Source organism: Lepidothrix coronata, unplaced genomic scaffold (assembly GCF_001604755.1).
Source record: "Lepidothrix coronata isolate B3197 unplaced genomic scaffold, Lepidothrix_coronata-1.0 Scaffold0, whole genome shotgun sequence".
Taxonomy (NCBI): Eukaryota; Metazoa; Chordata; class Aves; order Passeriformes; family Pipridae; genus Lepidothrix; species Lepidothrix coronata.
This window is the reverse complement of record NW_016690180.1, coordinates 1390293-1408204: the sequence shown is the minus strand read 5'-3', so window position 1 is coordinate 1408204 and position 17912 is coordinate 1390293. Positions and strand designations below refer to the sequence as shown.

At 40.5% G+C, this 17912-nt stretch overlaps 1 protein-coding gene across 3 annotated transcripts in view; it reads left to right on the top strand.

Annotated features, from left to right (window-relative positions):
- The first annotated feature begins 3112 nt into the window (after positions 1 to 3112).
- The window catches only part of CFAP97 (cilia and flagella associated protein 97), a 30042-nt gene continuing 15242 nt past the window's right edge, over positions 3113 to 17912 (top strand). Inside the window, exons 1-3 of one of the 3 annotated variants that reach the window (XM_017832792.1) lie at positions 3113 to 3212; positions 13158 to 14039; positions 14128 to 14199. In XM_017832792.1, coding sequence (XP_017688281.1) covers positions 13178 to 14039; positions 14128 to 14199 — 934 coding nt within the window. In that variant the 5' untranslated portion in view covers positions 3113 to 3212; positions 13158 to 13177. Of the gene's footprint in view, positions 3213 to 3342; positions 3450 to 3581; positions 3738 to 13157; positions 14040 to 14127; positions 14200 to 17912 lie in introns of those variants that run through there. The other 2 variants (XM_017832869.1, XM_017832716.1) reach the window with 2 other exon arrangements.

The window sequence follows — 17912 nt, the reverse complement described above, 5'->3', positions numbered from 1 at the left end:
CCTTTTTCCTCTGAACCAGGAGTATAATTTCTCTTTATAACGTACCCTAGACAAAGCCCCACTAATTTGAAGCCAATTTTACAGCTGCCTTTAGTGACAATTTTTCACCTTGCACCTTCACAATACTGCAAACTTTACACTTCAATAAATTTGCACCTTGAAAATGTTTGGGCAAGCTTAAAGTGACTACTTTCTTATAGACTTTTTCACATTTACTTTCTGTTTTATGAGCCTTTCTGGCTCAGATCCCATTGCTATAAACGTTAGCAAGTTACCACTTCTCAATTTAAATGGAAATTTACATTATAGGCAAAAAAGGTGCATAAAGTGCATACTTGGTTTGTATTTTTAGCATACTTACAACTTTGAATGAATTACATGCTTTTTTAATAACTGCTGTGGTGCTGCATTGCAGTTACAGTCATATTAATAGTGTATAGAAATTTCTAAGATTCTGGGTACAAAACCTACAAGGGCTCATGAACTTTTAAACCTGGTGGTAAAACAGGTAAACCTGGATAACCAACACTGTTAGAAGCAATCATAGGAATCCTAGCTAACAGAGAAAGAGAAATGGAGATGGTATGTTATACTTAGTTTCTTAAATGTACAAAATATGTGAGTTACATTAATATTAACTGATTTTATTTTTTGCTACATCTTTTTGAGACAGTGGTATTGTATTTTGAATATTTGCAGGCAGGGACTTGACACACAGGAAAAAAGGACGAAGGCACCCATATAGTGTCCTATGTGAGGTAACCCAAGACCTCACATGGTAAGATCAGGAAAGGCTCAGCATTTTGTAGCACAGTGTTTTCCAAATACAGCTTCCATTGATTTTAGATGCAGTGTCATTATTAAACATTTCAACAGTAAACTGAGTCAGGTGCCAGAAAAAGAAGAATGAAACACAGGACCAAGTATAAAAATTTAGTCTACATAATTTGCAGAACCTTCATGAAACACCATGTAGCACAAGCAGAACTTGACTCTGGTTAACATAGGCACGTTCAGTTGTTTTACTCAAGAGATTTCTTTCTTCTCTTGTAGTGTTCTGACACATTTGCTACATATATATGTTTAAAAATATGTGTGTATATACACACATACATATGTGCTTCTGTGTGTGTGTGTGTGTGTTCATGTGCCAAGTGAAATAGGGCAATATACATAACAGTTGACTTGCCTGCACAGCCTTGATTTAGCTCAAAATTTAGTATGCTCAGCAAAAAACGTGATTGTGTCATTAAATCTATTTCATGATGAACAACGGGGCCAAAGTAAAGTTGAATTTTGAGTTTTGAATATGTGGATCAATAATCTGGAAATATTTCTTTTCACAGAATTCTCTCCCACTTTGTTTAAAAGTAACATTGCTGTCATTAAAGAAATGCCAAGGTCTGCTATTGCAACTGAACCCTTTGAAAGAGCTGGAAGCATTCCCATCCTTACATAGGATGTTTCTCCTTCCCAGTGGGAGATCACTAGTAGGTACCCACCACTTACCTAGTCAGCGGCAGAAGTAAAGAAACTGCCTGAAGGTTCTATCCATGTTTCTACAACAATTATACTGAAATTCAAGGATGCTGAGATCAGGTTCACTTGGGGAAAGGTCCAGATCCAACGACAAATATTTGGATCAGATGTCCCTAGAAGCCCTTCAGATTAGTTTCCCCTCTCCATTTCCTCAGGATACATTGCCCAGTGCTGCAGCCCTGGCACTATAATGTAGGGCCCCATAACCTCAACCTGTGGTCCTGTTGTCTTAACATGGGGCACCATCACCTTAGGGTGGCTCACCTTAACCTGGGGAACCACCCCCTCAGCCTGGGTCACCATCCCCTCCATACAGGCTGCCAGCACATCAACCAAGAGTGCCATCATCCCAACCTGGGGCACCATCATCTAATCTGGAGCAGCATCACCTCAATATGGGGCACTGTCACCCCAATATGAAAAACTGTCATCTCAGCATGGGGCCTCATTGCCTTAACGTTGGGCACCATATCTCAGACTGTGATTCTGTCACCTCAACCTGCAGCCCCATTACCGCACTCTGTGGGCAATTATCTCAACTAGGGTCATTATCAGCTCTGCTTGGGGCTGGCCCCATTGCCTCAGTATGGGGGCAATCACCTCAACAAGGAGCACTATCACCCCAGCATACCATTGTCTCAGTGCAGAGCCCCATGGCCTCAGCTTGAGGCACAATCACCTCAGCAAGAAGATCTATCACCTCAACCAGGAGCAACACCATGTCAACCTGAGGCAGTGTTACCTCAACCTGTGGACCCATCACTTCAGCCTGAAGCCACACCACCACAACCCAGGGACCATCACCTCAATTTGGGGCACAATCACCTCAGCTTGGGGCCCCATGGCCTCAGCAAGAGTCCCAGCTCTCTGCCCCATTCCCACAAAGCTGAGAAGGGCGGGAAGGGACTGATGTCTGTATCAGAAATAGTGTGGCCAGAGGGACTAGGGAAGTGATTCTTCTGTATTTGACACTGGTGAGGCCACACCTCAAGTACTGCGTCCATTTCTGGACCTCTGAATTCAGGAAGGAGATTGAGGTGCTGGAGAAAGTCCAGGGAAACAAAGCTGATGAAGGATCTGGAACACAAGTGTTATGAGGAGTAGCTGAAGGAGCTGGAGTTGTTTAGCCTGGAGAGAAGGAGACTCAGGGAGACCTTATCGCTCTCTGTAACTACCTGAAGGGAGGGGATTGGCCTCTTCTCCCAGGCAACCAGTGACAAGAGGAGAGGGCATAGTCTTAAGTTGTGTCACGGGAGGTTTAGGTTGGACATTAGGAAGAATTTCTTCACAGAAAGGGTGATTAGACATTGAAATGGGCTGCCCAGGGAGGTGGTGGAGTCACCGTCCCTGAAGGAGTTTAAGAAAAGACTGCACGTGGCACTTAGTGCCATGGGATGGTTGACAAAGGTGGTGCTCGGTCACAGGTTGGACTCGATGATCTCAGAGCTCTCTTCCAACCAAACTGTTTCTGTGGTTCTGTGGGACAGCCCGTGCCTCAGGGGCACCTCCCACCACGAGGTCCCGGCGCCCCGCTCCCTCCCCGCCCCGCTCAGGCACCGCCTGTCCCCGCCCGGCGGGCGGGGCTGCGCAGGAGCCGAGCGGGAGCGCGGCGGCGGTGGCAGAGCTGCGCAGCTCCGGCTTTTCTCCTCCCCTCTATTTCTCCTCCCGTGCCTGTAAGTATCCGCCCCGGCTGCCTGCGCGGTTACCACAACAAAGCCGGGGGAAGGGGAGGGCGAGGGGGGAGACGGCAGTGGCTGCTACTGCTGCTGTTTCGTGCCGGGAGCTGCCGGCCCGGCGGTGGGGCCTCTGGTGCCTCCTCCCCACGGAAGGTGCCGGGAGGGCGGTTGGGGGCGGTTGGGGACGACGGGCGTGTTCCTCCCCCGTCTGCGGCAATTTTTTCCCGAAACAAGGTGGGAGACATGTTTTGTTCGTATGTACATATATATTATTTTAAACCAGTATATGTATATATATATATATATATATGCTTTTCCTTTTAACTTGCCGTCTTTCCACTCGGGCCCCTGCCTGAGTGATGCGCACGTAGGTGTCCCCGAGCGCGTCGTGCGCTCTGTCTTTGCAGAGCTGGGGCTGGCGTTGAGCTGCCAGAGTTGGTCATGCCGCCCTGAGACGTGTGGTACGCCCCACATCAATGCCATGCCTGCCCTCTTTGCTCCTCGGAGGGAATTGGAAAAGAGGTGAGAGATTCTCTTGTGAGGCACCGGCCCTCGCTGGTGTCGTAGCCGTCGGCTTTGACAGTGAGTTACAGTGTCGTGCGCGCCATCCTTCAAGTTACCGAACTGGAAGGGACACGTTGCAGTGATGCTGAAATAGTAGAGTGCTTTGGTTGGGTTTAATTAGTGGTATTTAAGTCAGCTGAAATGGTCATTGTAAACAGCTTGCCTCGAGCCAAGAGTCACTTCTCCACACTTTGCTCAGGACGAAAGTCTTTTAACTCCCCCTGCCCTGCAGAGTTCTACACTAACTGTTCTCCAGGTGAGACTGTAGTTTGGAAAAATAACCACCCACCAAATCTCTTGGCCCCTGTGGATTTGTATGGAAATCACTGAAGAGATAACTGTGAAACCTGGGCCGCTGCAGCAGAGCAGAGTAGGGAATACATTTGAAAGCGACTCAGCGAGATGGTACAACACAGTGGAGTGTATGTTGTGTTTGTTAAACTCCGGCTTTTTTTCTGGAGTTTTCACGGCATGTTATGGAAACTGGCATTTTAAAATATAGTTCAGCATGTCTTATGGCACAGTGTAATTTAAAATCATGTAACCTTTATGCTTGGCTGAAGTTTTTCCTTTACAATTGTGCTGAACAATTTTTCAGAAACTAGTATAATTATAGTATGCAAACACTTATGCTTGTTCATTCTTACTATAAAACATATATTAAAAAAGTGTCTAGTGTTTGCATTTGGACATGTATATATTTAAAAATTGTGTGGTTAAAATTCTTATACAACATTCATAAGAACACCAGGACAACAATGTGGGATGGAATGAATGTAACAGAAATAGCAGCGCTAAATTTATTTTGTATCCCTGCTTTTGTCTGTAGTGAGGTGCTCAATATAGAGCATAGAGTGCATTATGCACATTTTTGCCTCTGTGAAAAAATAGTTAATCTATCTTTGTCGGATAGAAGGTGATTGCTGGAGTTGTCAGTGGAGAGAGAACAAAGTTCCACAAAGTTAAATTCTTCAGAGAAGTTACTTGAAGACTAAAATGAAGTCGTCATTGCTAGAAAATAAGTAGGCATAGGAATGGGTTTGTGAAATAACTGGCATTTAGAAATATAGTTGTCAGAACTTTGGACTCTGCTTTTGAAATGCCTCAAGCTTTCCCACCACTTTTTCCTGGTTTGGTTTTTTTGTTTGTTTGGTTGGTTTTGTTTTGTTTTTGGGTTTTTTTGGGTTTTTTTTGTTTGGTTGGTTGGTTGGTTGGTTGGTTTTTTGTTTTGTTTTGTTTTTGTTTTGTTTTTTGTTGTTGTTGTTTTTTCCCTGCAGTGCATATGTTGTTCCTTTGATTTTTCTCAACCTAGATAATACTTGTAATGGTTTAGAATAGAAACCAAAGGAAAAGACAAGTAATTTAGGGATGTTCTATTCTTTTTCTTGGAACTTAAAACTTTTCTGACCTACTGGGATTTTTGTTTTGGTTTCATGCTTGCCCACGTTCAGTAGGGCATTCAGAGGATCCTGTGTTTCTTCATAAGCCTTATATGGGCTTAGAGGGCCGTCAGGACTGCAGAGCCTGTTGAGGCTTGGAAAGTACAATTGGCCAATACCTTTAAAGATTCAACCCAGGAACACATAAAAGCGCAAAATTTGTAGGGTAGGTGGCGTATGGTTGTGTGTGGCATAGGGGACAGGAGCATCTACAAGCTTTTTGAAATCTGTCCTTTTGAATGACATAATATTGTACCTGAAGCTTTGATGTAAGAGTCTGAAAGTGAGCTGGATCCTAGATGAACCTAGGTATCTCCCTAAATTCTTGGGAGATTGGTAAACTTACTGTGATGGCTGTACCTAATTGATTTCACCATAGCTGTTTCTTAAAGCTGTTTCATTCTTTGCTTCTTGGTGTTATGTTTCGCTAAGACTGGTGACAGTAATGGTCTAAAACATAACCTGTGTTCTTTGACTAAGTTTTTTTCCACTCAGCAATGTCAAGGGATGTTTAAGTCACAATTCAGCTGTGAGTATTTGTCATTCTTAAAGTGTTGCATTGTAATAACATTGGAACTCCAGGAAACTTTTATTATGTTGAATTTAGTAGAGCCCTGTGTTTGAGCATCTTATGTGCTTTTCCGTACTTGATATCTTCTCATCTGAAGAAACAAGTAAGTCACAAAAATATAATGCAAGAGATTATCTCAAGAGCCTTTTACCTCATTTGCCCCATACACACATTTTGAGGAAACAAATATATTTAGACTCTTCCTAAGTGATATTTGTTGAAGCTGCTCTTTGTATACTGATTTAGTGACTGAATTTCTATACTTCCCCCTGCCCATCTGTACCAGACAGTGCTTGTTCCTCACACTGAAAATTGAGAATTGCATCTTATTTTTCAGTGGCTGACGAGAATGTAATTGTTATGTCTGTAAAACTGTGTGTTTAAAACTGTGATAATAGACACATCTTGTGATGGAGGGCCTTATGAACGAAATTCTTCCAGAAACTCAGGTCTGTTTGATGTGTGTGGAAGCACATCTATACAAAACATTGAAGGAAGTGCTGATGACGCCTATTTGTGTAGTCAGGTCACTAAGCATACTAAATCTGTAATATTAGAAGCATGAAAACACTTCTGGTTCCGTGAGCATCTCTGTTGTGGGAGACAGGTCAGGTGTTGTGCCACTTGGTAGGGATGGCCTGATGTTCTGAATTATCTTTGATTTATCTGCTGCTGGACTCCATCAATAGTTTGCAAAGTGGTGTACTTGCTTCCTTTGTGGTCCTGCAGTCTATTTCAGGGCTGGCTCAGAGACAAATCCAGAAAAATCCTAAAGTAGGTGGCACGTGAACAGTGTAGATAGTCAACTCTTGGATAAAAGTTTCAATGCTCTTGAACTGTATTACGGGTTTATTTTTGAGGTCTGGCTTCCCAGCAGTAGCAGATGGACATCCGTAGATTCTAAACGTTTCTGGGCCGTACCTCTACTGCGTGCAGTGAATGAGGTGGAAGCACGAACTGGTCACAACTAGTACTTAAAGGTGAGACTGGGAGAAAGTTACCATACAGATAGGGGTCAAAGAATTGTTGTTTCTCATTTACTTTTGAACTGTGGTGAAAGAGAGGTTTTATGGCTTCGTGTAGTTTCAAATACCTGACTCCCAACATTGCAACAACAGCCTTAGTGAGTCCTGAGGGATCTGATGTTTGAGTGGTATGCTTGGGTCTTAAGGAAAGCACTTGCAGGTAGTCCCATGAGTGATGCGCTGGGACGGTGGCAAATGTAACTCCAGCCTTTATGTGGCAGATATGTTGAAGTTTTGCCTTAATAAGAGGAATAGTTTTCCTTTTTCTTGCATGCAGTTGTGAACTACTCTGCCAGACTGTGGATAGTCTGGTTGGATACATGTTGTCCCAAGATTTAAATCTTGATATTGGGCAAAAATACTCCTCATAGATATGTGCAAGTATAGCAGGAGTGGGAAAACTAAGCTGCCTTTTACTTTGCTCTTCACCCTCAATATCTGGTAGTACAGTCTGTCCTTTTCTCGGCTTTTCGTACCTGTTCTATGTTGTCGGAAAACTGTGGCTATGGGTCACTTTTGGGAAAGGTGAATGCCAGTGACTGGTTTCCCCTTAGCATCTTGCCTCTTAGTGTCTGAGGTAGCTAGAGGTGGGACTGTTCCAGGTGGTGAGAAACTGTGTATGGCAGCAGGCCCGTGAGACTTTGATGTGAGTAGTGTCACTTATGCTTGTAGAGATGGAGGGCCTTATGAAGGAAATCCTCCAGAAGCTGCTGATACTCTTGTCAACAAACAGACTCATTGTCTTTATTTTTGGTTTTGATCGTATGCTACTTCTTTTCCCCCTGGGTTTAGAGGCTTTGCAGTCATTTTTGGGGATTCTCAGCGATGAGTGAGTAACCGTGGTCTGTTTAGACAGGTCTGATGGGCATCATCACTCCCATCCTTTAACCTCAGTATTCTCCAGCCCAGCCTTTCTGCTCAAGAGGTCACAAGGTGACCTTTGCTGAAGAACCCGAAGAACACATATTTAGTGTGTTTGTATGACTGAAGTCCTGGAACTACAGATGCATGCCTCTCAGTGAATGTGTTTCAGCTTTTCACAGTAGGGGAATGGCTTATTTTTGGCTCAAGAGGAACTCTTTTTCTTTTTCCTTTTTTTTCCCCCCTCTGTTTTTTTTTTCCTCTGTTCTCCCTCCCCTCCTCCCCCACTCCATACATTCACTTAAAAGCCTTTGCCCTGCAGTCATCTAGGGCTCTTTGGTGGTCTTGTGCTTTTATTTGCTCTAACCAGTGATGTCACTTGACTGTGTTCCAGGATCCTCTAGTGCCCATTGACTGAACTGAACTCTTACTTGAAATAGCCAGGAGACTCAGAACTTTGTGTTGCAATTCTTTTGAAAGGACTCAAGAGTAGTTTGGAGCATCTTCAGGAAGCCTACCTCTGTTTGAGACAGAACTGCTGTTCTGAGGGCTAATCTGTCATAGGTTTGGGAGTTACTAAACTGTATCTCAGAGCATACAGGGGAAAATTCTTCTATTGTGTCCAGCAGAGAGAACCAGGACTGAAAGTAAACTAAAGCAAACAATGGGACCCTCTCCCCCACACTCCCTCCAAGCAAAGCAGAGGAATAAAGGGCAGCAATGGCTGTTTATACTGACCCCATAGATTTGAAGTAGCAGGTCTTCCCTCCTTCCTCTTCTCTAGCTAGGAGAGAGGAAAAGACAGTGAAAGGTATTAGAAAGTCAGCTGCAAATCAGCCAGATGAGTGGTTTCAGGTGCATTAGAAACAATGGTAGTTCTGATCTGAGCTTGAATTAGGGCCTGTGAGATCTGATCTGTGAGAGACAAACGTTCTGTGGTCTGTTCAGATTACTTAGTTCAGGCACAAGTCTGCTACTGTCTCATGAGCCAACAACAAGAGATTTGTCATTAATCACTAAATACTTATATGTAGGTTGTAATCTGAGCCAAGGGATTCACCTCCGCATAGTTATGTCTGGGTGGTTAATCAGCAGCAACATGGCTACCTGTAATTGGGCAGAGTCAGATTTTTCTTGTAGGTGAACCATGAAAGAATAGAAGCTAATAATAGTTGGAAGATGTGACATTGTAAGATTTCAGGTTCTTCTCATGAGCTCATCAAAGGGGTTTTATGTTAAAAATATACAAGACTGTGTTCTGTAGATTGGTTATGAACTAATCATGGTTTGGATTGGAGGAAATTGGGGGATGTTTGGAGAACTTATGGTGTGCAGGACAGCTGTAGCTGCTCTCAGCTTGGAAAATCTGAATAACTACTGAAGAGGCTGGTTGTTTCATTCACGGGGGGTTTCCGTCAAAGGAAAGGTTTCCCAAGATCTGTATTTCCTTCTTTGCATGCTTAGTTGTTTCTTACTAGCAAATATGAAAACTTTAAATAAAGAGGAGGTAGGTAGGGCTGGATATGAGTGGTTTGTCACATGGCTGGAAGCAGCTGCACTAGCTGATCTTGATGAGTGTTAAGTGTATCTGAGAACAAACCAAGTTTTTGGTTAGTCTGCTGTACAGGTTTTAAGCCTTGTGTTTTCCCTTGTTTCCGCTTTTTTAAACTACACAAACCCCCAGAAGTAGGGCTTTTCTCATCTTAACATTTTTATTGCTCTCTTCTAGATATTTTCAAATTTGTCTTTTTTGTTTGTTTGCTGGGGTTTTTTTAAGCCTCAGCCAAGAATGAGGAAGGGAGGGAGAAGGAGGGGGAGTGTGGTTCATCCAGCATTTTCAACCTCTCCCGAGTTCACCTACAAAGAGGCGATTTAGTGGTCAGCAGGTTTAAGAGGGCAGGATCCCCAGAGGGGAAATAATGAGTATGTAGAATTAGAGGATTTGGGAGTGTCATATAGAACATGTGCCATTGGTAGTACAAATCTTTTAATTAAAACACTTTAACCCTTCCAACCCCTTAGCTCTCAGACACTTGTTTCTGCTCTCTGAGATCAGGAGGTTGGGTCACTGTTCTGAGGGGGTAGAAGTTTCCAGCTGAAAGGATAGATACCAGCTCCAGAAGCACTAATTGTTTGGGCTGGGAGAAGGTTGCCTGCTTGTTATGTCTTTCATTATCAATTATACTTACAAAGCAAAATTAGTAACCCTAAACCAGAAAGTGCCCTATTGGAGCTAAATACAATATTACATTGCTCCTGATACTTTACATATATGTTTGTTAGTACATCCTAAGGTGATATCTGTTCCTTTTTGTTGCTGGAAACATACTATTGGCGTATCTTGTGTGTACTATAGCTGTGCTGTATTATGGCCTTTGTGGTGATGCACTGTATGTACATGGTAACGTTAGACATTTCTGATTCAGGCCCTAGCATGTTAAAGGGCTTGTTTTCCACTTTTATTAAATACCAGAATGTTACAATGTCCTGAAAACATAAGGGCCTTTAGAGGATGCACAGTGTACAAACTCAGAGTGTGCTGTTCTGCATGCTAGGGATTTGCATGTTATAAGATCAGAAGAAGAAACAACTTTCCGCTCTGTATGAACCATCCTCTTCCTCAACTATGAAAGCGAAATGGTTAAAAGAAAAGAAGGTTGATCACTGCCTGTACTTGAATGTTGAGCCTGCTCATTTGAGTTGATTATACTTGTGTTAGAGGGTTTTGTGTTAGAAAGACACAAAATTGTTTTGTATTGTTTTGTAAATAAATACAGTGGTCATTCGAATTAGCAGTTAATGGTAAGTATTTGACTGTAATGAAAGCTTTTGGGATTTTAGAGTATCGCTTGTTGATTCTGTATTTTAAAAATTGACAGTGTAACAGAACTGTGTACTTCCCACGGAAATCAAGTTACACTCTCTGTTGTATATAAATGGGTGTGAGAGTGTACAGGGAACCAGTTTATTAATTTAGGATGGTTTATCAGCAAAGTTGCTTCTTCTGTATTGTGTTTTAGCAAATTCGAGCTCTGTTACAGACACTCTAGATGCATGAGTGGAATAGGATCCAAAAATACATTCTCTTTGTTTATTTCCTCTTGTTTATTTTTAATGGGAACAACAGAATTAATGAAACTTTAGTTTGTGAATGATTGTCAGTGAGAGAAACTGACCACCATGGCATGTATGTTTCCCATTAAGATGAAAGCTGAAGTCCTTAGGGACTAGTGCCGGAAGAGTGGAAGATGCATGTAGCAGTGAAATGACTGGTGAGACTGCTGCTGCTCCTTGGGCGTGGCCAGCCTGCTAAACTGTCTGTCTTCTTTTTTTCTATTGTGCTTCTTTTTATATATTAAAATGCATTATCCTTTTAGGAAGCTGCTCTAGGAAAACTTTCAGGAATTCACATGATAGGTGTGCATTGCAGACTATTCTAGCTGTCTGAAGCCAGGTATCACAAGAAGTGACATGGAGGGTGAAATCAATAGCCCAGCTGAAGTGCATGTACACCAAAGCACACAGAATGGGTAACAAACAGGAGGAGCTGAAAGCCACTGTGCGGCAGGAAAGCTATGAGGAAGTTGCTGTCATGGAAACATGGTGGGATGACTTGCATGATTGGAGTACTGCAGTGGATGGTTATAAGTTCTTCAGAGGGGATACGTGAGGAAGGAGTAGTGGTGGTGTGGCCCTCTACATTAAGGGAGTGTTTTGACTGTATAAAGATCAAGGATAATGATGAAAAGGTTGAGTACCTCTGGGTAAGAATTGGGGGAAAGGCTAACAAGGCCGACATTCTGGTGGGAGTCTGTTACAGACCACCCAGCCAGCATGAAGAGACAGATGAAGTATTCTGTAAGCAGCAGGGTGACATTTCACGATCACTAGCCCTTGTTTTTGTGGGAGACTTTAACTTGCTGGATGTCTGTGTTTTACTCTTTTGTTCTGTTGCTCTTTGAAGAGCTCAGTCCTTTGGAGAGTTAGCTTCGTGGTACCAAAATTTGACCTCTGCTTCTATTGCTTAATAGTGTTTTCAGCATATACAACATCTAACCATATTAAGTCTCTTTTCAGTCCTTTGGCTTTATGGTTCTTAAAACCACAGGATGATCTAGACCACCTGTTTTTAAGGTTTATATTGTGCTTTTTGTATTTGGGGTGCATGTTTCTAGTTCCTCTAAAACAGTATTATTTGAGAAGGGGCAAGATGTCTGAGTGACATAGACTTTCAAAAATTCTGTATTTTGAAGTAATTTTTAGCCCGAACCTTTCTTAGAAATTTCTTTTTTCACCTTTGTTTGCCATGGCAACAAATTATGTGTGGTTTAAAGGAGACCATTCCTCTTGTAAAATATGCTGGTTCTCCAGCCTTGTATAGTTGCTTCCACTGTCTTTGTGTTTGGTTTCCTTGGGCCTAAAGAATTTTACATATTTATTGATTGCAGCTTACAAAATGTATGTAAAATCTATTGTAAAGAGTAGGAGGATAGTGCTGCTGGCAAGATGGGACCCTTAGTCTTTGATACTGGCTAATTTTGTTTGGTTGTGGGGTGTTTAGACTTTTTTTATTTTAACTCTGTATATATACTACTAATAAGTGGAAATTTTCTTATCTGCCTGCCACATGCATAGGATCGAGCACCATATAATTCTGCAACAAATATGACACAATAGGAGCAGATTTGTGGAGCGTAGTCGTTAGGTCCTGATATCCACAATAATATGTATTTGGGCTAGCCACAATCTCGTCCCATGGACTGAAGAGTGACTGCTGGTTTAAATGCATTGGTTTCATGCCTGGAGCACACTTTTTAAAGCCTAGATTCATCTGAAAGAACAAGTTTTGTTACTGTAGTGTGGCGTGTGAGTTACAGAGGACTGTAAAGAAAAGCAGGCTCCGTATCCAAACTAAAACATGAACACGGACACACCATACATCTATCACAATTTAACCTACAGAGCCATTGATCTTTTGATGTAAATTGTAATTGTTCCTACTTTTAACTGCTGAAAGTCTGCAGTTTGAATGGCTTTGTCAGCCAAGATGGTGACCACCATATACTAACAAGGTTTTTAATATAAAATTCAAAGTAATGGTAGCTCATTAGTGGCTCTAGCTTAAAATGGCTCTAGCTTAAAGGGACAAAATAAGACACTTCAATTTCTTGTTTTTAATAGTTAAGACCTTTTAGCCTCTAACCATGTTTGACTAATTTGCTTAGGAGTAATAGTTTTGATATTGTGATGGGTTTTGTTGGCTTAAACCGAAACTTTTTGATCTAACATAAGCTGTGTGCAATAAGGTGGCACTAAATTTCTTTACTGAACTCATTATGGAATTGTCTGTAGCAACATAACAATTAATTGCAGAATTATAAATTACTACAGCTAAAAGAGTAAAGAACAAAACTATTGTACTAGAAGTGTCTTTGAATCTGTTTTTACACTAATCTTCGGAAATGTTTTCTGATGATTGCAGGTAGCACTTCAGATTTCAGTATGGACCATTTTGAAGACATATCAGATGGTGAAGTGGATCATGCTTTCTTTGACAGTGATTTTGAAGAAGAGAAAAAGAAAGCTGAAGACAATGGTGAATGTACAGAGAAAGAAAGTACAAAGGCAGCTCTTGCAGGCATTGATTTAGTTTCTAATTCAAAGGATGCAAAGTGTGGTAAGGAGGAAAGTGAAGAAAAGCAAATAGATTTGCAAAAGCATCAATCCCCAGAAAATAGCACAGATCGTCTTGGAGATGCTTCATCTCTGTCAGTTTCTCCAGTTGCAGAGAATGCAGGTGCATCTGGAGCGACACCTGCAGCAAATAAAGGAACACGGGAGAATGTTCCTGCTGGAATCCCCAAAATAGTTAAAGAAGGTGAAGAAGACTATTATACAGATGAAGAAGATAGTAGCGATGATGGCAAAAAACAGAGGGTCAGACCAAAGTCAACTAAGCAACCAAACAACATAAAAAAGGCTAGCAAAAAATATACTAATATTAGCTCCTCCTCTTCTTCTTCTTCCTCCTCATCCTCCTCCTCATCATCCTCAAGCTCAGATACAGATTGTTCTGATACAGATTCTGATAGCTGTTTATCAGATTCATCTCATTCTTCCCCAAAGAAGAATGTTTGTAGAAATGCTCTTTTGTCTCCAAAACAAAAATTCGAGTCAGCAATGAAATTAGCGGAAGGAAAACCAAAGCTTGGTGAGGACTTGGAGGAGTCTGAAGACACAGTGACTGACGTAACACCTTTGTCGACTCCAGACATCAGTCCTATCCAGTCTTTTGAACTTGTAGCATCAAATGATAAGAAACTAAAAGTAAAGAGACAGGAAAATGTGAACCAAGAATTATATGGTAATTTTGAGAATTTAAGTACAACACAAATTTTTCGAAACATAGGGGGCTGGGAAATCCAATCTTATATCTCTGTTTTTTCCACTAGATTCCGAGTTTGATCGTAGATATAGTCGAAAAGTCTTGCATGATGCCATGGATCTGAATCAGCTTTTGAAAGGTGACTTTTAAATTTTCTTTTTACAAAGTACGACATTGTTGAGAACAGTTGAGTTCTAGTAGAAGAGAATGAGGTTTTAATGTGCCACATGTTTTTAAAACGGGTTGGTGTTTGAGTGGTGTTGATATAATTCTTTGAATTCTTCTCTATGTAATAGTACTAATTCTACAGTAGTAAAAAGAAGCACGTGTATGAGCATGTGTTGGTTTGCATATACCTAGAAGTAAGATATACAAATGGAGTGAATTTCTAAAAAAAATTTAATATATTAACAAATTGAATAATAAAACTGCACATGCATTTCAAGCTGTACTGGACCCTGCCACAATTTACTGTCTAAATTAAAACATCAACCTTTCTGTTGAAATGCTGGATTATCAACCTCCAAAACTGAAAGAGAGCCCAAAATTTTGGTGCACGATAAATAGTATTCATATATTTAAACTTCTAGTACCTTTCTGATAATGAAACAGAAGTATTTGAAATTCCTTTTCTGAGCTAAGTGTGTGCTTTCTAAAATACCATAGGTTGAGTAAAGGTATTTTAAAAGAAAAATAGCAGATAATCTGTACTGAAACCAGAGAGGTTGCTCCTGGCCAACAGACTTAATAAATCTTAGTCATGAAGTCTAAGAGAGAACTTGGAAGCTCTTTCCCTGCGTTCCTTGCAAACCTTCTTTGTATGAGGCGAGAATGCATTGGATCACCTCACGTGCATATTTTAAGGTCTACACAGTCCTTTTACGTTTCTTCTTATGACCCAGAGTTTTCAGTAGTAAAATCTGTAGAATAAAAGAGGCTTGGCTCAAGATATCTGCTGATCTTAGGTGAGGAAAGCCTCTTACAGTTTGAGTCTGGTACATTTCAAGCCAGCTTTGCTGTATTGAAGTAAGCCTGGGTGGCAAAAACTGCATTTGTTTTTTTTCTTCACTTTGGACCTTGCCAAACTGAGCTTCTAGTGAATAAGAATTCAAAATGTATTGTATCCATGATTTAACTTTCTTATGAGTAAAAATGATGATTTTACTTGTATGGAAATTCTCCTGATGCTAAGAAAAGCAACACTAGCCATCAATAAAGGAAGAGCTTGTTCTCATTTCTGACAGTCCTCGTGCTTCAGCCACTCTTTCCTACTAGGAAATACTCCAACTAGTTGTCAGAACATGGTGTCGAAGAGTTGTTGCTAAGCAATTGAAATTATGATGTCCCACATCTTTATTTGTTCCCTGTTAGCAAGAAGCTTTTTAATAACTGGTGATTATAGAAGGACTCATCCCTAAAACAAATGGGTATTATAGCTCAGAGTAGGTGTTCTCAGACGTGAATGTCTGTTGAGGGGAGGAAGTTTTTCCTCAAAACTGAAAACCAATTCCAAATAACAATAATAAAGATAAGAGTAATGAGAAGTAGAATTCATATAGTCTGGCAGCTGATTAACATGCATATTACTCCCAAGCACCTCTCTAAATCAGCAAGCACAACAAAGCTTAATTAGTTTGGGAATTTTGGAGTTTAAATGGAGCAGGATTATTAATGGTGCAAAGTAACTGGTCGGGGAAATATGAGCTAATCTTGTTCTGAGTTATTGCTTCCAGATTTTTTTGTACTTACTAGGAAATAAAAAAGCGCAAATCATTCTCCCCCCACCCCACAATCTGCTTTGTCAGAACTGCATAGACATTGCTTGAAGTGAGAACACTGGAAGCCCAGACCTGAGTGCGTGACAGAATATTTAAATGATGATGATTTTGTTTTAAAGTATAACATTTTTCCAGTAATCTATACTGATGAAGCATTTTGTTTAAAATTTTTGTCAAATATTCTTGTAATATAGCAGGACATAAGCATTTGCAGCAGTTATGCAAGTTTAATTTCCCAAGGTCTCCAGAAACTTGCAAAATTTCCCTGTGATCTGTTACTGTGTTGTTCCTAGGGGCCATTCAGTAGTTTATTTTGTACAGTTATTCACATTACCAGTGCATACTTTTGGGAAGACTAGAATCTCTTGTATTAAAAAAAAAAAGAATTGCAAGAACAAAGTAAGGAAAGAAATCTGTTCAAAGAACAAGAGTCTGGTTATTAGGTAGCAAGGTAGTTTACGTACCTTAAAGCAAAATTAATTTGAAGCATTTAGAAAATGTTGTGGTTATGTTCCCTTAATACATATTTTTGTTCATATTGAAAAATATTCATTTTTAAGGAGTTTTAAAAAATTATGTGTAGATAAAAAAAGAATTATCATGCCTTTACAGCTCCTAAAGCTATGCCTGTCTTTGATAGAAGCCAAATTTTCAGTTATGCTATTCTGAGAAGGTAAAATCTCACAAATAATACAACTGTAGCTGTGCTTGCTCACTGTCTTTAGACAAGTCTCTCAATTTCTGTAGTTCAGAATAGTTGTCTGCTAAAATTGCTGTGTATCTCTGTTTGAATTTGTTTGGTATCAATACAGTGGGATTGCCTGAGGTATATACAGTGCTAAAGAATTTAGCACTTCACGTTTTCTTCTCTGTAAAATGGGGTTGATACCTGCTTATTTTACTGAAGTGTCTGTGAGAATTAGTCTGTAAATCCATGGTATTAGCTATTATTAACTTGAGGAGGTGGTATGATGGGGTAAGTAGGGCAATTGGCCACAGGCTGAAGACCGGTTCTATCCTTGAAGCTCGCACTGACGTCTGTGATAATAAATCTTTTTGCCTCTTCTGTGCCTTAGATTTTTAAAATAGTCAGAGCTCCCCATGTGAAAAGCACTGTGATATAAATATCGTTATTATGAAAGTAAAAGCTCTGTGTTTCTGAATAAAATCTATTGTAGAAAGTTAAATAGCAGCTTCAACTGAACATGTAGCAATTGCTTTCACTTTTTTTTTTTTTTTTTTGCTATGATTTGTCACTCAGGAAATAGAAAAAGTTTTTGATAATTGAAACTTTGTCCTCCTAGGGGTATGTTTTCTGTGTGCTCGTTCATGCTGAACTAGTATATTTGTAGAATAACTGTTAAGCAGTATCTAAATTTAAAGTAGACACTGAAATATATATGTACCCAAACTGTAGAATTGAACTAAACATATATAGCTTTTCCATGGAGTTTCATTTAGTTAGCATTTTCAGAGTTTGAACTAACTCTGTGTGTGCATGTGTATGCATATACTTTGTTCTCACAGATCTAGAAACTCGTGTTGAGGTAGAAGAGCAATTTTCAGCTTATTCTTATATTTAGAATTTGAAAACGGATTGAAAATCTGTAAGGTTATGAAGAGATTTAGACTTTTCCAACATCCATGAGAAAATGTGTATATTATGGGGGAAAAAGCAGTTTAGCACCTGCAAAATATCTGTTGTCTTTCTCATGACATTGAGATAACTAGGAGCCCTATTTAAGTGTATTTAAGTAGGGAAAATTTACACCTGAGAGGACATCCTCCTTGTAACAAGCAATATGCACACAGGTAAACCCAGATGACCAAACCACGGCTAAGGTATTAAGGACAAGTTTATTCTGAAGTCCAAAACCCTAAATACACTGCTAAAAATCATGCAGCAGGCAAAAAAAGCAGCCCTGGGAGGCCCATCCAGGTGCCTTTATGACAACACCTTTTGCATGTGCATGACTTCAAAGTAATAATCTCCTCTGTGCTTTATGGTTTCTGTCTCTCCCCAGAGACCTTCGACAAGTGTGAGAGCGGTCACTGCTTCTTGCAAAAGGGGAGT